This window comes from Rissa tridactyla, chromosome 3 (genome assembly GCF_028500815.1).
Source record: "Rissa tridactyla isolate bRisTri1 chromosome 3, bRisTri1.patW.cur.20221130, whole genome shotgun sequence".
NCBI classification, from domain to species: Eukaryota; Metazoa; Chordata; class Aves; order Charadriiformes; family Laridae; genus Rissa; species Rissa tridactyla.
The window spans coordinates 36,049,384-36,069,187 of NC_071468.1; the positions used below are offsets into that span (position 1 = coordinate 36,049,384).

The 19,804-nt window shown below is 36.4% G+C and overlaps 1 protein-coding gene across 1 annotated transcript in view; it reads right to left on the bottom strand.

Annotated features, from left to right (window-relative positions):
* TTC27 (tetratricopeptide repeat domain 27) overlaps positions 1-19,804 on the bottom strand; it is a 132,018-nt gene that overhangs the window by 52,402 nt on the left and 59,812 nt on the right. The window contains exon 10 of the mRNA XM_054196568.1: positions 5,272-5,385. Coding sequence (XP_054052543.1) covers positions 5,272-5,385 — 114 coding nt within the window. The remainder of the gene's footprint in view (positions 1-5,271; positions 5,386-19,804) is intronic.

Below are 19,804 nucleotides of genomic sequence, written 5' to 3' on the forward strand. Positions count from 1 at the left end.
AGAAAAACAGAGGTCACCAAGCACCACCACGTTAATTATTTTGAAGTGTGCTAATGAGTTCAGTGTATCCCCAGAATCACTTGTGTCATGTAACATCTTCTGTCAAATCTATCATCTGCTTAAGCAAAATGAAATACCTTCTGGAAATGTCTGTCTTGAGACTGAAATCATAACTATCACCAAGGGGTCACACTCTTGTGATTGCTTTGTGAAGTAATAAGGTTTATTTCTAGGGTTCTGGAGACCTTCTGATCTTGCGTAGACTTCATTAAGGAAAGGTTTTATAAAACACCTGTCTTTTCTCCCCTTTTTAAACACTTTTTGGAACATGTGTTCTAATGATAAATACAATTCATAATAGTTAAGAACGACTGGGATATCAATGCAGGATCTCTACAGGACAGAAGAGTTGTGTCTTCCACTTACAAGTGGAAAACAACTATTAAAACCCTATTTAATGTACTCCTAGAATACGAGAGGCAGTTAAAGAATAGGAATAGGAACTCCTAGTGATCTAACAGTTTAGCTGAACAGACAGATGCTGTCATTCCCTTGGTCAAACTAAAAGTCTCTCTACATTGCTTCAACCGTGGACTTGAGAGGCTTGATCAGGAAGATGTATGACTCGAGAAACAAGAGAGGCGGGAAAAATCTGTTAGCCTCAAACCTCTCTGGATCAGCCTAGAGAGAGGAAGAGTGCTCCCCTCTCCTCTTTGAACTCTTCTCTGAACTGTTGAATTTGTGTAATGCAGAACAACTGCCAAATAAAGCAAAGCACAGGGAGCAAGTTGGCAAGGAGGTGAGAGTTTAGTTTTGAAAATAAAAAGGATATGTCTCTATGATAAATGACATAACTTTCTTGCATAACCATTTAAAGACCACTGATATGAAAATAACGAAATAGCAAAGTTGCATTCGGCTCAGAGAGCTCGAGATGCCAGTTCTGTTAGATCTATACCAGCCTTGTCTTTCCACAGGTGTACATAAACTTGTTCCAGATTTGAAAGAACTTAATACCAACTAGCATGTTTCTATAGTAAGAAGAATTGAAACAAAAAAAATTAAAAATCATTTTTTCTCTTTTTCATACACACAGAAAAACATTACTTTGCTGGAGAAAATGACACTCTGAAGTATTATTTAAGTGAAAATTACAGGGCACTTGACACAGAATTCACAACCACATACATCTGTGTATGACTAAGGATATAAAACAAGATCTCATGTGACCTTTCAATCTTAGGCATAATGATTAGCCTATAATATTGCTAGTCTGCTCCCAGCTCTCCTGAAGTCTTATTAAAAACACCCTTTCAAGAAACATTTCTCTCCCCTTAACAGGCAAATTCCTTTGCTGCCAAGAAAAGCAAGCGAGAGAGAACCGTATGAAATACCGCATAGTGTCGTACTGCGTGTTAGGAAAACCAAACGATTAGCTCGCAGGCATGCTATCACCAGGTGCAGTGAGCAGCAGAAAATACAATCAGAAAAGGGGCACAGAACAAGCTGATAAAAGCTGCGAGCGTAGGGGCTGCCCCTGTAACCACCCAGATCAAGCCACAGGAAGTAGCTGTAACAAGTCACTGTAGGATAAGCCTGAGCCGGCTACTGGTGTACCAGGCACACGGCAGCTTTGCCGCTTTCGCTGGCCCCGTAATCCAGCAGTAACGGTGCTCTCACTTCTACCCCACCATCCTTTGTACAAAGCATGGCATTTTAATTAATTTGCCTTCATTCTTGAAAATATTTAAAAATCCACTGAAACGGAAGAGCACACTTATTTCACTTATCAAGAAACTCCAGTGGGATGCTATCCTTTACGTGCTTTAAATTGTTTTGTTTTGTTGTTGTTTTTTTTTAAATCACCCTTCCCTTTTCTCCTTTTTTCAGAGCTCCTAGACCACTCAAAATTCCTTTTTTCTCTCCCCCCCATTACTTGAGCTCTGGCTGGACTTTTAGCAGTCATTTGTGGTTTAACAGCTTATTCCAACCCATTTTCCACTATTAATACTTTCTGAATTACTTTCTTACAATAGAAGGTAGTTGAAGATCCCAAAACTGATGTAGAAATGGCAGGTTTCTGGTTATGTGGAGAGCTATTTATCAAAAACTATCCCTTTTTCTTCCTGTTTTCTCCTTCTCCCTCTTTCCACCCTAGCACTTCTCACCCTCCCTCACCTACATCCATATGGAAAAAACCCAAACACCCAACCTTAAAAAAATCATACTTTATCCAGAGGCACATTTTGGTTGGCAGTACCTTGATCCAGACTTCAATATATGTTATACTGGTCATGATTAAATATTCCAGTGGAATGTAAAATAACTGTTTTACCTCTCAAATACTGTTTCCTTTTCTTAGAAAAATGGTTGAAAAAAGTACTGGCTTTAGAAATCTTTAACCTTATTTTTGTGGATCCAAACCTCATTTAGGCAAAAGCTGGACAGAGACAACCAGCAGCATCCAGAAAAAGTTAAGAAAAAAATTTCTCCTCCTTGCTTCCAGTTAGCTACTAGCTTAAGTACATTCAGAGTAGTACCTGAACTACTCTGTACCCAGAATGATCATTTTAAAACCTCTTCCGACGATTAAATTATCTATAGTTCAGATTTTTAAAGTAATCAGAAAAAGGTTTTGAAAATGATCATTCCAATTCCTTTCGAAGCTTTCCAATTAGAAAAAAAATAATCACAAAATCATTTCATAAAAAACGCTTAACATAAAGTAGGGATATAATTAATAACTGGAGTGTGGCAGCTAAGACCAACTAATATACCCTCATTTCAAAAATGGCTGCAACTATTTTCAAATAATTAAAATAAGTTAAAGAAACATAGCCAGGCCCACAAAAAAATGCAGCTGAAAAATGATTTAGGAAAAAATTCTTCACAGAAAAAGTGGTTAGACACTGGAATAGGCTGCCCAGGGAGGTGGTGGAGTCACCACCATGTGGAGGAATGTGTTTAAGACTCGTTTAGATGTGGTGTTGGGGGATATGGTGTAAGGGAGAACTTTGTAGAGTGGAGTTGATGGTTGGACTCAATGATCCCAAGGGTCTTTTCCAACCTAGATGATTTTATGATTCTATGATTTCTTTGACAAACCAACAATGCAGCCTGGCTTGCTTTAGGGCTGAAAAGCAGCATATGCCTGCGCAGTGATATTCATCTAAAAAGATGTTTATCAGCTGGTTAGAAGGATTTGCAGATGCAGTGTAGAAGCAGGCAAGAGTGGAAATGGGGACAGGAAGGAGTTACAGTAGAAGAGGACAGTAGAGTCCCAGCATCAGTAAGTCAGTGCTCATGCACTCTTCAGACAACCCTGTAGTAAGTAATTTAGAGGATTTAGTTTACCACTTCTTATTCCAGCCGTCTTACAAGAATTTTTATAATTACTTTAAAAATTTGATAACGCAAACAATGGGGGGAATCTAATCATATTTACACCCACCTCCTCCTTTAATCTGCAATATCTAATCTTTCTACCGCAATCTGAACTAGTAAACATGAAATTGTAAAACAAACAAACAAAACCAACCAACCAAAAAAACTCCACAAAAACAATTTGTATGAAAATTCTATGGTTTTGCAATCCATATTCTACTGATAAATAGCTGCATGACTCGCTTTGGCATCTCCATGAAGACGATATATCAAAAACCTTGTGCTATGTATGAAAATAACATCGTTATCCTATGTTTTCTGATTCCTTCTTAGAACTGTTAGAAACCATGATACTAAAAAATTCTGATCTGACAGAACTCAGGAATGAAAACCTTAAATGGAAAGTTATTCAAGTTATTTGATTAATTTAGGACACATCAATGCTTAAGCAACTTTTAACTATTTTTGGAAACTAAGCTTGATACTGTATCAAATCAACATAAGTATGTCATTATATTCAAATGTCTAGAAAACTTAATGAAAGAAAACATAAATACAAGAAGATTAAAGATAATATTTAAAACCACAGATTCTGTGTCTACTGTGAGGTCACCCCCAAAGATGTCACACTGCATGCTAATCAAATCCTTCGCATTACTGCAATCGTAGCACCCGATGAAGTCAGATAAAGGTACTTGCAACGATAACCCCTTCATGAAGACTTTTGTCATGAGACTGTCAAACTGTAGAGTATAATGATTTCCAGCACTCAGGTTTAATCAAACTAGACAAAAATGTTGGAGACGCTCCAACTGTTTTATGGCTTAGGGCATGAAGGATCCTGAGATTGCTTCCCAAATGCTGTCAGATGCTACATCTCCCAGACTTGAATTCCTGCCTTCCTTGACACTCTCTTACTGACCCCAGGAAATTCCACTATAGCAGCTCTATGTCCCCCTCAGCAGAAGAAAAATGCAGCAGCGCATCCAAGCCGCACTCCTTCAAAGATCCATGCATCAATAATTATTTTAAATGAAACATCAGCTTTTCAGGATTTAATTACACAGTACCACAACTGTAAGTTTTATACATTCCTGGATGTTTTAGTCAGCAGGACTGTTGCCCGATGGATGTATAGAAATGCCTGCTGTTCATGTGTGACAACAAGACTTAACAGCATAAAGCTGACAAATGGCTGACCAAACTGTTAAAAGAAGGAAAAAAATATCTCTATATAGCCTACAGAAATTTCCTCTGAAAAATTTACTTTTTAAATAAATGCTATTAGCTGACATATTTCAGACTTTCAAAATTCCTTTTTTGTATTTGAAAACTGATCTCTTTTTTTGGAGGAAGATTATTTAATCACTGCTTCAAAATTGCAATAAACATACTAATCACTAAATATCACATCCAAACAGTAAATTGAAAGTGCTGCTTTATTCACAAATATGTTTTCTTGTTCTTACAATACCAATGACTAGTTAGAAGTTTCAGTGTTTTCTACAGACGATTTACTCGAGTAAAAACTATTTAAAAATATGATAGCAGTAGCAGCTTTACATTCATAAACTTCTACATAAAAAACTCCTCAGATCAGAAGTCAGAAACTAGAGGTAAGAAAACAGATTTTAATTTCAATTTTCCAAAACTTGTCACATTTTAGAAAGAAAATGACTATTTATTACTTGTACATATAAGAGTTTATCTCAAGACTGGCAGACATAAAAGGATTTGTGGTTTATGCATTTAATTTAGAGACATAATTAGATAATTATCTCACTGTACCGTTCACAGAGAGGAACTGCAGAAGCTCCTAACTCCTGCCTGTTTCCATCTGATATATAAAGAAGCCCTGTTTGTAACAAGGCAGTTCAGAAGTCTTACCTGAGTTTGCTTCATTGCCCGTTCCATTCTGCGAGTACTTCCTTTCTCAAGCTTGGTCCGAAGGAGTAAGGCTGACGTCTGAATGGCCCAGAACTTCGGCTGAGAGAGCAAGCACTGCAGAGAAAAATAACATTTTTTTCATTATTTCATTTTAAAAGACACTGAAGACGGTGAAGTTTTTAACAGCTTTCTCAAGCATGAATGCTGTTTCCTATTCTGAAAGTCAAATACGTGGTTGTAGTTCTTATTTGATGAATGGAAGGCTGTATAGGTTACCTTAATCTATTTTCAATATAAAAGGTGGCCATCAAACTATTTTCTCCTTCTCAGATACTGCAGCACTGTGCGTTTATTTACCCATATGGTGCACACACCAAACTGCACCAATTAAAATGGCTACTCAGAATGAAAGGAAAATAAAGAATTTGATGCTGAGTAGTCTGGCTCAGCCTTTTCCACATCTGCATACTGGATAGTTGTAGACAGCAGCAGGGATTCTACTTCTAAAGGCTGAACAAACCCAGTTCTCCCTTGGCCCCTCCTCATATGCGAGGTCCTGCGATGCCTGCATTAACAGCACCTCCAAATCAAATAGGCTGAAGTTGCTAAGAATCTGAAGAATATTAATTAATTTAGAATTTGCCAATAGATTTTAGAATTAGAGAATAACAGGACAGATTTTTGATGTGTAGTAAGATGTACAGGGAATACAGAATAATCTAGGTAAAAACTTCCCTAAAGACATGGTAGGTTATCACTTGGAATGTCCTGCTCTGATGCCAGGAACTTGGTGCCAGTCTCTAACCACTGATTTTTATGAAAGCCTAATAGATTTGTAGCCAACACAACTTTGATATCCCTTAATAATTTACAGACCACCTGGATTCTTTCCAGCATGGTTTCAGACACAGTATACCATTTTTCGCTTACATATTGAATTTGAAAAGGGAGACAGCAGGAAAACTTCCTTGCTAATTTTATTGACATGAAAATATGATCCAGCTTCTCTGAGAAAATAAATTTGTCTATAGATATTTGTAGACTGGAGAAAAAGCCCCAGTGGTTTTATTCTTTCCTCTCAAAGACCTCCCAAAGCATTAAAAAGTATACTTCAATGGTGGTTTGTGTGAAACGCCTGACAAATTTCTGTCATATTGTAATCTATCTGTTTGTCTTTTCCCCAGTGGTTTCACAGGCAAGGAAGCAGAAAGAAACAAGCTAAACCAAATTCTCTCCAAGCAAAACTAAAATGGGAAGACAGGCGACAGCAAATGAAAGCATAAGTGAAAGCAGTATGAATGCATGTACAGCCACCAAACACTTCAACATCAGCTGATCCTCTGTCTTGTGACCAACAATCTCTGCACTGATTCTTTCATGACTTCTACTCAGTATTACATTAAGAAGTACCCAAAGACTTCTATACTTTCCCTCCACGTGCTGAGGACCTGGAAGTATTAAGGGAATGCAATCACAACATTCTATATTCTGTATACTTTCAAGTGCCCCTTTTACAAATTAATTACAAGCAGTAAATCTGTTAACTGGTCCAAATCCTAGTTCTGAGAGCTCATCTCTCTTGTGTCTCACCATGGGAAGTTCAGTCTACTACCTATTTTTGTTTGGTCTTCAGACAAACAGTCCACTTCAGGATGCAAGCAAGACATTCCTAACAGAGGATCACGATTTCTGAATTTATTCTTCGGTGGCCATTCCAGCTGGCTGCCAAAAAAACCCCTTAACGGATTGTTAGGGCAAACACTTGAACAATATTTACTTCAGCGTAAAAACTTCTTTTGTGAGAAAGATTACCCTTTCCCCCATTTTCTCCACTGTTGGTATTCTGTCATATTATTTTATTTTTTACTTAAAGGCAACTTTTTCTCTGCTACATGGTGGTAGATACTAATATTTACATTTTTCAAATGAACACAACATCTGTCAAAAAAATAACGAAATCTAAAGGGCTTGACTAATAATGGTCCTCAATACATTTTCAGGTCCAACTATACAGCCCTTGTCCAGCAGCAGAGACTTGTCCCCTCACTCTGGTTCACCTTAGCAGTTGCCACAAGCAGGACACAGCATGAAGCCTCTGTGTCCATGCCATGCAGCTCTGCAAGAGAACCAGCAGCTGACGAAAGCCTCTACACATACCTCCTACGACACTGTCAAGGCAGTGATTTAAGCAATCACGCTGTATGAGGTGTGAATAAAATCATATGGGGAGGGAGGAGAAGCGAAGAGAAACAGGGTGGAAGGGAGGCAGAGAGAATGACGTTTCGCTCCTCTGCAGGAGCAATGGCAGTCTTATCAGGAATAAAAGTCCTGCTTATTAAAGGCATTCATAAAATAAATGTAAGGTATACCTGCTATACAATTATAGAAGAAAAATATGAATTCTCTAAGAGTTCTATTGATACAAAAAACCCACTGCAACTGCATAGGACAACGAGAAGCAGGCCTATTTTTCAGTTAAGAAACACTTGCAATTTTATACTTGTACCAAGCTCAGTCGTGTGCCAGAACTCAAATGCTCACCTTTTCATTGCCTAATTGTAATGTTTAAAGCACCACAGATACAAAATAATACATGTATAAAGGGCACAAATGTTTATACTCAAGGGCAGTAAAGAATAATTTCAGAACATGTACCCATAACTATTAAGCAAGCTTTAATCTTCTACCCAAAATCTCCATAAATTCAGAATAAATATTTTCTTGGAAGTCTCAAAGCTTTATATTTTCACCTGAAGATAAATCTAGACTCTATTAATGAGACTATAGGTTAAAATAAAACATCTGGCAAAAAAAAAAACCCTAAATCAAGATTATGCAAGTTTTGTCAACATATCTGAAAGTTTATCGTACTATACCAAAAGCAGCTAATGAAATTAACAAAATAATTCTAAAACAAAAACACTACTGAGACTCTTCAAAAGTCATCTTTGTTCTTACTTTAGAGAAAGAACAATAAAATAAAGAAAAAGAAAACCGTGAAAATTAGGTGGGGTGAGAAAAAAGGAAAGAGAATAAGGTTATGCAACATTTTCTGCACTGAATGCAATGTTTTCACATGGGAAAACTCATTTCTCCAATTCTTTGCCACATTTTTTCCTACAAACAAGAACCTTTTATATCATCCTCTCCCATCATATCAAACTGTAAAAAGGAGATTACCAAGACATTACACAAAACAGAATATTTCATTTAATTTATCATCCTTATCTGACATTGTAATGAAACAACGTGATCCTCCAAGTCTTAATAACAAAGTAGTCCGTTATTGTACAATACCTTTATAATACCCCCATTATTATGCAAGAACAAAATGGCAAGTAATAACCTGAATCGTGAGATAGGTGCACATTGCTAATGACACCCAGATCAAACCCAGGCTAACTCTCAGGTACCATTAATGAATGATTCAGCCTCATCATTATTCAGAACTTAACCTAGGCGTGATGCACTCCCTGATCACTCTAATGACTTTCTGTTAGAGAAACAGAGAAAGAATGGTTGCACAATTTGCAACACCTATACAAAATTCAGAACGAGCTAGCAAGAATCTTCAAGGAAGCTTTTGCCATTGGTATTTCATATGCATACATACATACGAACCTATCTGTATATTATTTATGAAGTTACAATGTTTGGTTTTAAGGAAACTACACACAGAGAAAGCAGCCTGCAGCTCAAATTCAAGAATGTAATATACTCAAGATAAAGCAGAAGACTTAACCAAATAACCCTGGGAAAGCTGGGATACACAGAGGAGCATTACGCAATACTATAAGATCTCCAACTTACAACCCAAATCAAACCAAAGTCTTTTGAAGGGCAGATGAATAAGACTGTATCAGTCAGCCATGACTTATAACAGGTATAGGCTGTTCACAGCAACTCTTCTGCAATACTCCGTCTACTATTTAAAAAAGTAGCAGTTCCTATAGGAATTTTTTCTGACATCAAAGTCAGGAAGAGCTTATGTGGGCTTATTAGACATGCTAGACAACCTGGAACAGGTAAAGGTGATCCCCGTTAACTGCAGTTCTAAATAATTTGAACACTTTATGATTTTCCCTTATTGTAAATCTATGCTTTAATTTTTATTTTTATTTTTTTAATTCTTTTATTCTTGTACTTTGCTCACTGATAAACTATCAGCAGCCTAACAAACTACTATGATTGCTATAATGGAGCTATCACTTGAAAGAGGACTTTCAAACTCTGAACACTTTTAATCGCAACCAGCTGTTGAATTCCCAAGAGTTTGCACATCAGTCCATCACCGAACCAAAAATATTCTGCTTATTGGCCAAATTGCCAGGATGTGGTGAAATGACATACCCTGAGGACTGCTCTGTTCCTCTGTCCTCCCCTCCAAAGAAATGACCTTTAGTTTAGATTCACTCAGGTATTTGCTAACATATTTTAAGTTACAAACAAAAAACCAGAAAACACTGTGAGGGACTTCGAAAAAATGAAAAAAAATAATAAATCCCTTTCTAGTTTCTTTTCATTACCAATTTCAGTTAACCTACTGCAGCAGCTTTGTTGTTTGGTTTTCCAAAAAAGCCACACATAATTAAGATATACCAATTACTTATATGGATTAATTTATGTCTATTTTTCATTAGTCTTGCTTCATATGACCAAGTATATCATTATATGGTGATTTTCATGAATTCATTCAGAAAATTAACATGAAAACCTTATTCCTTCAATATAACCAAAGGCAAAATGACAAGCCTAGAATTTATTCTATGCTTCTCTGTAAAATGAGAAAATACTGTGGCTTCTTTTCAACATCCCATCCTATATTGTGCACAGCAGCCAGGTGAGCACATTAAAAAACCTAGTTGGAGGCATGAACAGGCAAAATTCTTGCTTCTTGCAGTTGTTTTGCAGACATGTCTGTTAATCTCTGGTGAAGGACTCTGTCACCGAAAGCTACCTTAAAAGTGCTTAATTTTTTTTTTAAGCATACAGCAGAGGATTCTTTGACATAAAAAGTTCTACAGAATTCAATCCTAAAAAACAAGAGAAGAAAGTCAGTATAAGATTAGGGAGAATTTGATTTTGTTTTCCACAGTCTCGTCCAAATCATCTGATGCTTAAATTTCTGCGTAAATAACACAATTTTTTTTAAAAAATGTCATGTTCAAATGACAATCCCTGCAATTCTGAAAAACAGTATGCACAGGAAACTTTGCCCTGGGAAGAAGTTAGGGGAACTTTACAAAACTATTTCTAATTACCTAAGAAAGATTAAGGCAAGGTAAGGTCCAGAGAAAAGCAAAAGAATACAAGTTTTGAGAAATGTCCTTAGAATATCAACTTCTATGTTAATTGAGCTTGAATGCGGATGATTTCCAGTAATATTGGCAGATCCTGGTTGAAATGGGATTTGTAACTCTAAACAGTAATTCTGTCAGAACTCTATGAGGTAAAATAAAGTACATTCATGACTAAGTGGTCTCCAATACCAGTGCATTTTTTTTTTATGTTGTGCTGAAAAGCATATATAAAGAGGATAAGAAAAATGCTAGATTTCTAGCTACAGTTAAGCAGTAGAACCATGGCTTGGCACCAAACCAAGCCAGTCAATATGAACACTTTTTAGTTTTCTCCTTGGTGTGCGGACATGTAAAAATTTCCTATTAACTGAAACAGAGCAAGTAGCTCCTCTGTTCAAATCCAGCATATATACCAATTCTGCTGTACATGGCCATCCCAGAGATTTAAAAATAAATAAGATTCCAAAGAAGACCTGATTATCTACCATCACCGTTAAACACATGACAGTGAGGTTTCACAGACCTTAAGTTCGTTCTGGTAGCATTTTTATTCTCATCACAACACTCAACAGTTTACTAATCCTTCAGTGACCAGAAATTAAGAGGAAACCACAACAGCTATGCACACACACAAAATCTTAAAATATAATAAATGTGCAACTAAAATACATTACTGTTTTCTAAATGGGCAAAAGGTACGCTACATATTTAACTGGACAAGAAGTAGTATTTGATGTTTAAGCTGATTGAAATATACATGTCAAAAGATTGTTTTTAATGCTGTTCTCCTGGTGAATATAAATATTTTAATGCAAAAAAGTTGCTTAGCAACAACCTAAAGGAACTGCTATCTCCTTTTATCTATATTTAAATTACAAGTTTGTATTTCGTAATTATCATGGGACACATGCTTTGTATTCTCAGTGATTAAATTGCCAATAAACTTTAAAATGCACTTAGAATTAGAGAACACTGACTAATGATGGAAATAAACAGTTTCTTGTCTTTGATCCACCACTTTGATCCTCAGTTCAATTCTACACCAAGATATTTCCTCTTTTTATCTCCCGTCATGGTATTATACACAAAACCTCTCTATCATTGCATACGATTCGTATTGTTATATATTATGATACATAGTGACTGTATGTAAATCTCTATATGTATTATTAAATAATTGCATTAAAATTGAACCCTTAAACTAAAATGTGTATCCGTAAATGCCCACCTAATTAACCCCTGGAAAAGACTAAACACTATCATTTTGGAGAGGTTATGTTTTTTTCATGCTAACAGGGGAGCTCCTCTGCTCTCTTCAAAAACCATCAGTTTATTGAAATCGAATAATCTGAAGTTCACATGGAAACAACTCCCAATCCTATATACGTTATATATTTTTTTTATATATACATATATATATATATATATAAAAAATAGAAGACTTTCTAGTTCTCTGAGAGTATAACCTTAATGCATGATGACTTGACTTTAGGTTCAAAATTCAAACATTACCTGACATAAAAAATAAAATTTCCTCTTGCACAATGAATTGGAAAAGGTGTCAACAAAGCACAATAAGCCAAATTCAAGCCTACTGACTTCACTGCATGTACATGAGAAGTTATACTAATGGATTCTGCAGTATGATCCTTGATTTATATAAAACATCATGACTACTCGATAGTTCTGAACAAACGACATTGATTAACCTGGGAACAAACAAACAGGATGCTGAAGCAAATGATTTCAAACCATCTTCTCGTTGCAACTTCTGTCATCTATAATCAGTGGCACTGCAGACAACATTCCCAAATAATAATTTTGGAATTTACACCAATAATCAGGGTGGTAATTTGAGCACCTATAAATTCCTCACCTTCCTAAGTATTACCAACAACAAATATTTGATATTTGATTGCACGTGTCAATAGTTGGATAAGACTTACTAATCTGAAAAAACAAATTTTGGGCGTCTGTTCAAGACAGCAAACCTTCAGATAAATAGACTGTTAATCTCTAGAAGCATTAGAATTGCTTTAGGCACAAGCAATTAGAAGACGTAAGGCTGTATATTCTCCAGTCACATTTTATTAGCTATGAACGCCTACATATTTTCTAAGGCCCAGCAAGAAAAAAATTACATTAGGATTTCACTCCAGATGATTCTTGTTACAACTTGGCAAATTCTAATCCTATTTGGCATAATTATGTCCTTGGAGAGCAACATGAACAAGATAATGGACACAAACAAAGAAAAGAGTATTTTTCATACCTTGAGAATACAAGGCTTCCATAAATCTTCTGACAGTGGATATATTTAGTGGTTGGCAGGTAGAAGGCAGAGAAGAAAAGACAATGTGTAATGTATCCCATATATCTAGTTCCTAGCATGGAGTAGCCAACAGACTTAGTAGATTGCTCTTGCTTTTTTTTTTTTTTTTTTGCCTTTTTTGTTTTTATAAAAGATGCAAATAGAGGGAATACTCGCATTCGCATGTATTCTACTCCACGTACATCTCTCCTCCTCAAGGTCAAACGAATTGCTCAGGTATCAAACAAACATCAAAGGTCCTGTTGATATGTTTTAACAACTATCAAAACCTGTGCTGTACATGGCTTGACGCATCTGTTTAATTTCACACTTTCACTAAACACTGAAATCTATCCTACACTTAAGGGTAATTTGGATTGGAAAATCAAAATATTACCAACTTATCCTGCAAATTAAAAGTGTATATGCATCAACACAAAAGCAACTGGTTTCAAAATTTCGCTTGTGGTTTTTTTTTTTTTTATTAAACAGACAGGAATTTTAGCTAGAAACTCACTACATCTTTTTTAATATGGCTTTGACAACTATAATTTAGTTTTTTAAAAAACCACAACAATATGCAAAGTCGTTGGAGTTACGGGCTACTAATTGATCAAACAGTCTTAGGGCAAAACTATCAAGGCAAGGATAATTTACATTTTCTTTACAAACACCACAACTTGTGTTATACACTTAAAATGAAATATATTTCAGGCATTATTCCAAGTCCTGTGTTAGTGTTTCTTTCTCTGTGTTGCATGGGGAAATGTGTTATTACTTGGTTAGGTCTTAAATATTTTCTTGCCTAACAGTATCTAATATAAATTCTACATGGCACCTTTAGAGTATTAAGCCAAGACCTTTGCACTGAAACAAGAAAACAAAAAAGCATGCAATGCTTAAGCCTGTATGATGTGCGTTAGCAGAAGTTCTGTATTTTCCTTTATTAGGTCTTCCACTGATTTTTAATAAGTTGTTACATCAAGATAGCGTGTTACAGAGTCAATCATATGATCACTTGTGATTTTTTTTTAAGGTCTCTTCAAATTATCATGATTTAAGTGATTTATGTTCTTTTTAACCAAATTGTGTCTTACTGTCAGTTATGTAAACCACAGAGTCAGGCAGAAATCTTGAAAGTATTAATGTGACAGAGGAGACAGTTTACTTTCCTGCACTGGCTGAGACATCAGCATGTGCACAGTTCCATTTTCCAGTACTGCTTTAATAATCCATATATATTTCAGTAGGTTTAGACCACACATTCGGCATATTTTTTCCAAAGTCTAAAGTTATTCACTCAACTGTATGACAAGGGTTTATTTTGGTCTATAAAACTAATCCTAGGACTGTACAACTAAAATAGCTTTTCACCGCAACAGGTGTTAGCTGATCATGAGCAGAGCTGGACTTAGAGCTCTTAGCCGCAGCCATTAGAAATATCTCTCAGTGTTAAAAAGTCAAGAGCAAGGCCAAAACACGATCAGTGATCTGCATCAAGGGACTAGTCTAATTAGAATGGTATTTTTAGAATTCGTTTTGTCTAGTCTTGTCTGGTAGCCTCGGCACTCAAGTTGTAACATTACATCATTGTAAATACAGAGTACCTTTTGTTGTATTTGACTGCTAAAACAAGACGACACTAATTTTTTTTTTGCATTTTTATATACTTCAATGTGTTTGAATGAGATTCTTTCACATATATAATTTCACTGTCTTGGATAAATGAATGCATTTGAAATAAAATATTAATTCTGAGAGTTTTAAAATTAAATATGTGTACACACACACACAATGGACAGTCCCTTTTTTCCCCATCTGCAGCTATGAAGAGTTTTTACAAGTTCCCCTTTATGTCTGTCATTACTTCATAAAGAAAAATGTACGCATAGATGTTAAATACCTCTTAGTTAAACAGTTAATTATTTAGATGATACTACACTGATTTAGAAATGAATGCCAGACTCAATATAGCACAATTACATTGCACTTACCTAAATGCAGTTTAAAGTTCTTAAGTATCCCATTTAATCTCAGTTTGCAAGTGACTGATTCTCTCTGGAATTTATCACATCCAAAGGCACATTAAATACAATATAAGAGTTACTCAGTAGCTGGCTTCATCAATGCAAAAGTTAGAAGGAAAGACTGGAATAAATTTTCTTCTCACAAGACTTACAAAATAGTCTACTAGTGTATACAATAAGGCTAGCGTCATTTCACTTTCACTTTATTTTTCCGCAGGTTTTTTTTACCCCACTCAAATAGCATTCTGTAGCAAAGGGGTAGCTCCTGATAACATCCACACAAAAGAATCCTCATACTCTATCCCGCTTCTTACTCTAAATATATTTCCCCTCCATGGCACTGGTTTTAAGCAGTAACTCTTGCTCCTTCTGATATCTACCTTGCAAAGAACAGCTTCTGGGTAATTATTTATGCGAGGTCAGTTGGAAATCGTGCTGGCTTTTGTGCCATTTCTGTAGTACGCAGGACTTCAAGGAATAAAAAAAATCAGTCAGGAAAGCTTGGAAGTTAGTCCCCCTGGGTCTTTTTACACAGGCAGCGATGACAGGAAAGTTCCCTAAAACGACCATTTTGAACAAGCATCAGCCTTAGGGGCTCCCTGAGAAAGCCTCTTACTCTCCATTGACTTTATGAAGGAAACTAGGTCCCTTGCTTATGCACATTGGTTAGATGCCCAACTGAGGTGCTTAAGACAGGTTCTCAATAATTTTATTGTGTCTTCCAGTCTCAAATCTCATTTGGTTCCCTTGAGTTTGCCATGAGGCTGCAGACACCTCTGGAATGACTGTTTCATCTGGGTGGTGGAAAAGATACGCTCTAAACCAGACTTTCTCTATAGACCACAGATTTCGAAGTGAAAAAAAAATTAAGGTGTACCTCGCATCTTGCTATAGTTTTTAATTCAGGGCAAGGATGAAGTTGAGAAACACATGTTTGCATAGATTTAATAAGTTTCAGTATTATACTAGCTGGTAAGCTAGCAACAGATGTAAGGGAATATGAATTAGTAGTCCCATTACTAAAGTGAACTGTCCCTTTAAAAAGAACAAAACACCCCATTGTGTACAACTCTTCTTAATTTCCCCTAAAGTATGACAATTAATCATATTTCTGTAGATGGCTCTATAAAAGACAGCCAAAGAAAGTCAAGAATAATTTGCATTAAAAGGACTACATTGTCTGTTTTCGCTGAAGATATTGGAAAGAAGTATTGAAAACAGAATCATGAGTGACTTTTTTGCAAAATAAATGCATCTGCTACTTTCAAAAGTTCAACTCTGCCAAAACATTGCAAAGACTATAATCTGTTTCTGCTCAAAGGAACTGTGTTATTATCCTCATCAGAAATATCAAGACACATCAGCATCTTTCTTCAGCTATCTCTTCTACCTACCCTTAAAGAAAGCATTCTTTGTTGAAAAAAAACCCACCCAACACAGCTGCTTCTCAGCAATAGAGTAACATTACTCCATATTCACCAGCATCCTTTTCCTCTGTTCAATCAATACTCAGACTCAGCATCCTCAGCTGACAATATGGCTAGAAGTCCTGATGGGGAAAAAGAATGACTTCCCAAAAGAAAACACCCTCAGACTTCACAGCTTGTTCATTCATCTTGTTTTCTCTAGCAAAGGCAACACAGGTAACATTCAAATAAAATGAGGCTGCCTTACCTCTGGTCTTGGTTCTTGTCATTATTACTATTATGAGAACATCCAACTACCCTTTCTATTCTCCATGACCGTCCCATTTGAAACCTGCAGTCATCCCTAGGCCAGCTCTCCTCTGCAGTTGATTTTATTTTATTTTTGAAGGAAAAGAAACATACAAAACGTCTGCATCTGCTGCTTTTACTAACAGCTATAAATATGTTGCTCTGTAAAAGGCTGCGTCTTTCTTTTTCTCTCCTGCTTCCTCACACACACAAAGAATACCAAACATCCAACTTAAGAGGAAGCACCCCTCTCCACAAGTACACTTTTCAGTAGTGTAGAAAGAAATGGTTAAGCACTTGTTAGAACAACGTTCGTGGCCAAAGCTCAGTCCATATCTGTTTCTTCTTCCTGCTATAGTCTTTACGTCTTCTGAATACACATCAAGAATTTCCTGAGCTTCCTCTTAAGTTGGATGTTTCTATGGTTGTTCTTGGAAAATCTCCTGTCTCGCTCCATAACCCTGCGACTCAGAAACACGCAAATATTGTCTGTATTAAGAAAATGAAATTAAAAGGGGTCCTTTGATGCAGACACAGGTATACTGGAATCTGATCTCTAGTCAGAAGTGGAAGAAACACAAGCACATGATGATTGTCTTTCTAGCTACTTCTGAATGTAGCTCTGCAGATAAAACTGAAATGGCGTCCCAGTGTCCTCTACATTATACATTTCACAGAGAAAAAGGTCAAAGAGAATGAGCACTAGAGAAGCATTCCCTTGCAAGGGAGGGCTCGTGTTCCACAGAAAAAGCTATGTGAAAGGAGTACAAAGATTTACGTTTACTGAAGAATTTTCAGAGGAAACAAAAGACTCAGAGAAATCTTAGTATGGATTTAAATATAACAGAAACACAGAAAAGTAAGCTCACATTAGCTTCCATGGAACAAAAATAAACCAAGATGTGGGGAGATGCTTATAGTGAGCTATAAACATGATTCTTTGATTCTGCATAACGCAGTCTATTATTTAACTTCCATGCACGTAGGTATGTGACTTGCAGACAGGTGTATGGAAGGAACAAAAATCACAATTCAAAAATCATTTTAGACACATTGGAAAAACCAACTCAAATCAGGTTCTGCTAGGAAAATGTTTTAATGCTTTTTTCCCTCCTTAGGATTTTCTACTTTCTAATAATAGTACAAAGGTGTTATCTGAGTGTCAAATTATTTGTTCAGTTCTACTTATACATCCAAAGTGCAGATCTATCCTGAATGTCCAAAATTATTTATATTTTCTTCTACATTAAACACAACCGTGGGCTGATATTTAGCAAGTTTCTAAGACCTTAATGCTCTGCAATGATACTAAGTGCTATACACGTTGTATCCTCTCGTAAGGATTAAAAAAAAAGAATAATTTTTCATGCTGTTGCTTAACCTGGTTTTTGGGTTGTATTTTGGTTTGTTTTTTCTTTTCATTTTGAGAGACTATTTAAGTTCAGAAGTAAGTTTTCCTTGGAGGGTCTCAACTAATTTTTTTTAGGAGAAGGAAGAAATAGGGAAGAAAAGGAAATGTCATGAAGAAAGAAGATACTGTTTTATTTAAAGGAATCTGTTTTCAATGACTAGTGAAGGGTAAACCACAGAAGATATGGCTCCTATTTTCATTCAGAATGGAGTCCAGACATATTACTGACACTCGCTCTGTTGCGCCAAACATATCACTTATTCTGTGTTATGCTGAAAACAACTTCAGCCAGATTTGACTGTAGTAGCATTGTCTTTTTCAGGTCTGTGGTTTGGACTTACTCCTGAAACGGCAGAAGTACAGACTTCCACACCACATCACAGTACTGCATTTATTTCCTAAGGCCCAATCTCAACAGCAATAAATTAGGGTTTTGGATTCAAATGACTAGACTTTAACTCTTTGGTACCAAAGATAAGGATTTCCCTAGGTATTAAACAACAGCAAATTTCTCGTTTTAACGGCTCAGCCTCAGGAATTTCACCATCTATGCCAAGGTTCTGAACACATCATGTGCTCTTTTGATAACACCCTGAAAAACAGAAAAGCACATTAAAGGAATTGCTCTCTGCACAGGTAGTAAAACAGTGAATTTGGTTTGAGAATGGCTAGATATATTTTAAAGACAGATGGTTTCAGGACTATATGCAATGGTACATGCTGTGTGAGGACTTGCAATATGATTAGCCTCAAGACAAACAAAGCAAATGACTGAAAAAAGGGTGAAAGATAGAAAATTGGTGCCAATGGAGAATATTTTCTAACTTGTTCTATTCATATCGGCCACGTGGGAGAAGAAACATTATCTACCCCCTGCTAGGCATTCTCTTGGAAACTATCACAGTAAGGTCTTAAATCCTCTGCCCTGTTTGCTCCCCCCTACCCTCGGCCTTGCCTCTTCTCTGACAAGGAGCATTTTTGGAACAGACAGTACAGGTTAACTTATCCTCTGCTGATAGATATTTGTTCCTCAGGGAGACAGTTATGACTTTTCACCTTTCCATTGCTGGTACCGCTGCCTGTGGCTACAGGCAAGAACCATGATTTCACAATACTTTCTTTAAGTTGGTCAACTCTTTCTGAGCATGTTTGTTTGCGTGGGGGTTTTTTTTGTGTTGTTGTTTTTATTTGTTTGTGGTTTTTTTTTTTAAATAGTACCTGTTACTCAGCAAAGTCCAGGTAAGACTACACATTAAGGTTCCTCTCTCTTTTCTTCTGTTTCTTTGCTTGTTTGAACTGTTCAGGGCAAACTCAACGTCTGCAGCACTCTAGACCACTGGAAAATCCCTTAGGTCTGACATCTGCAGATCCTGCATCCTTATGCAACTGCCCCAGGGTGGTGGGATTTGTCTGTTCTGCCTGCCTACTCACATTTAAGAGCTCACCACTATGTTTTTTTCCATCACTATGTTTTTTCCATAGACTGCCAGCAATGTTTCCTGTTTATTTGGTCTATCAACAGCTGCTGGGAGAATACTGCTTTATATACTGCTGCTATCTGATGCAGAATAGATTCTTTCCCTAACAGAAACTTTTATCTTCACTTTTGCAATGATAACATCAGGACAAATGTCCATTTACAATAATTATCCTTGAAATACCTTATCTGAGTATCTTTTGCAAGAAGAGAATGTAGGGTAGCAACAATACTGGTTCTCAGACAGATTTGGAGCACAACCATAAAAATTACACAACCAAATGGAGCCTTA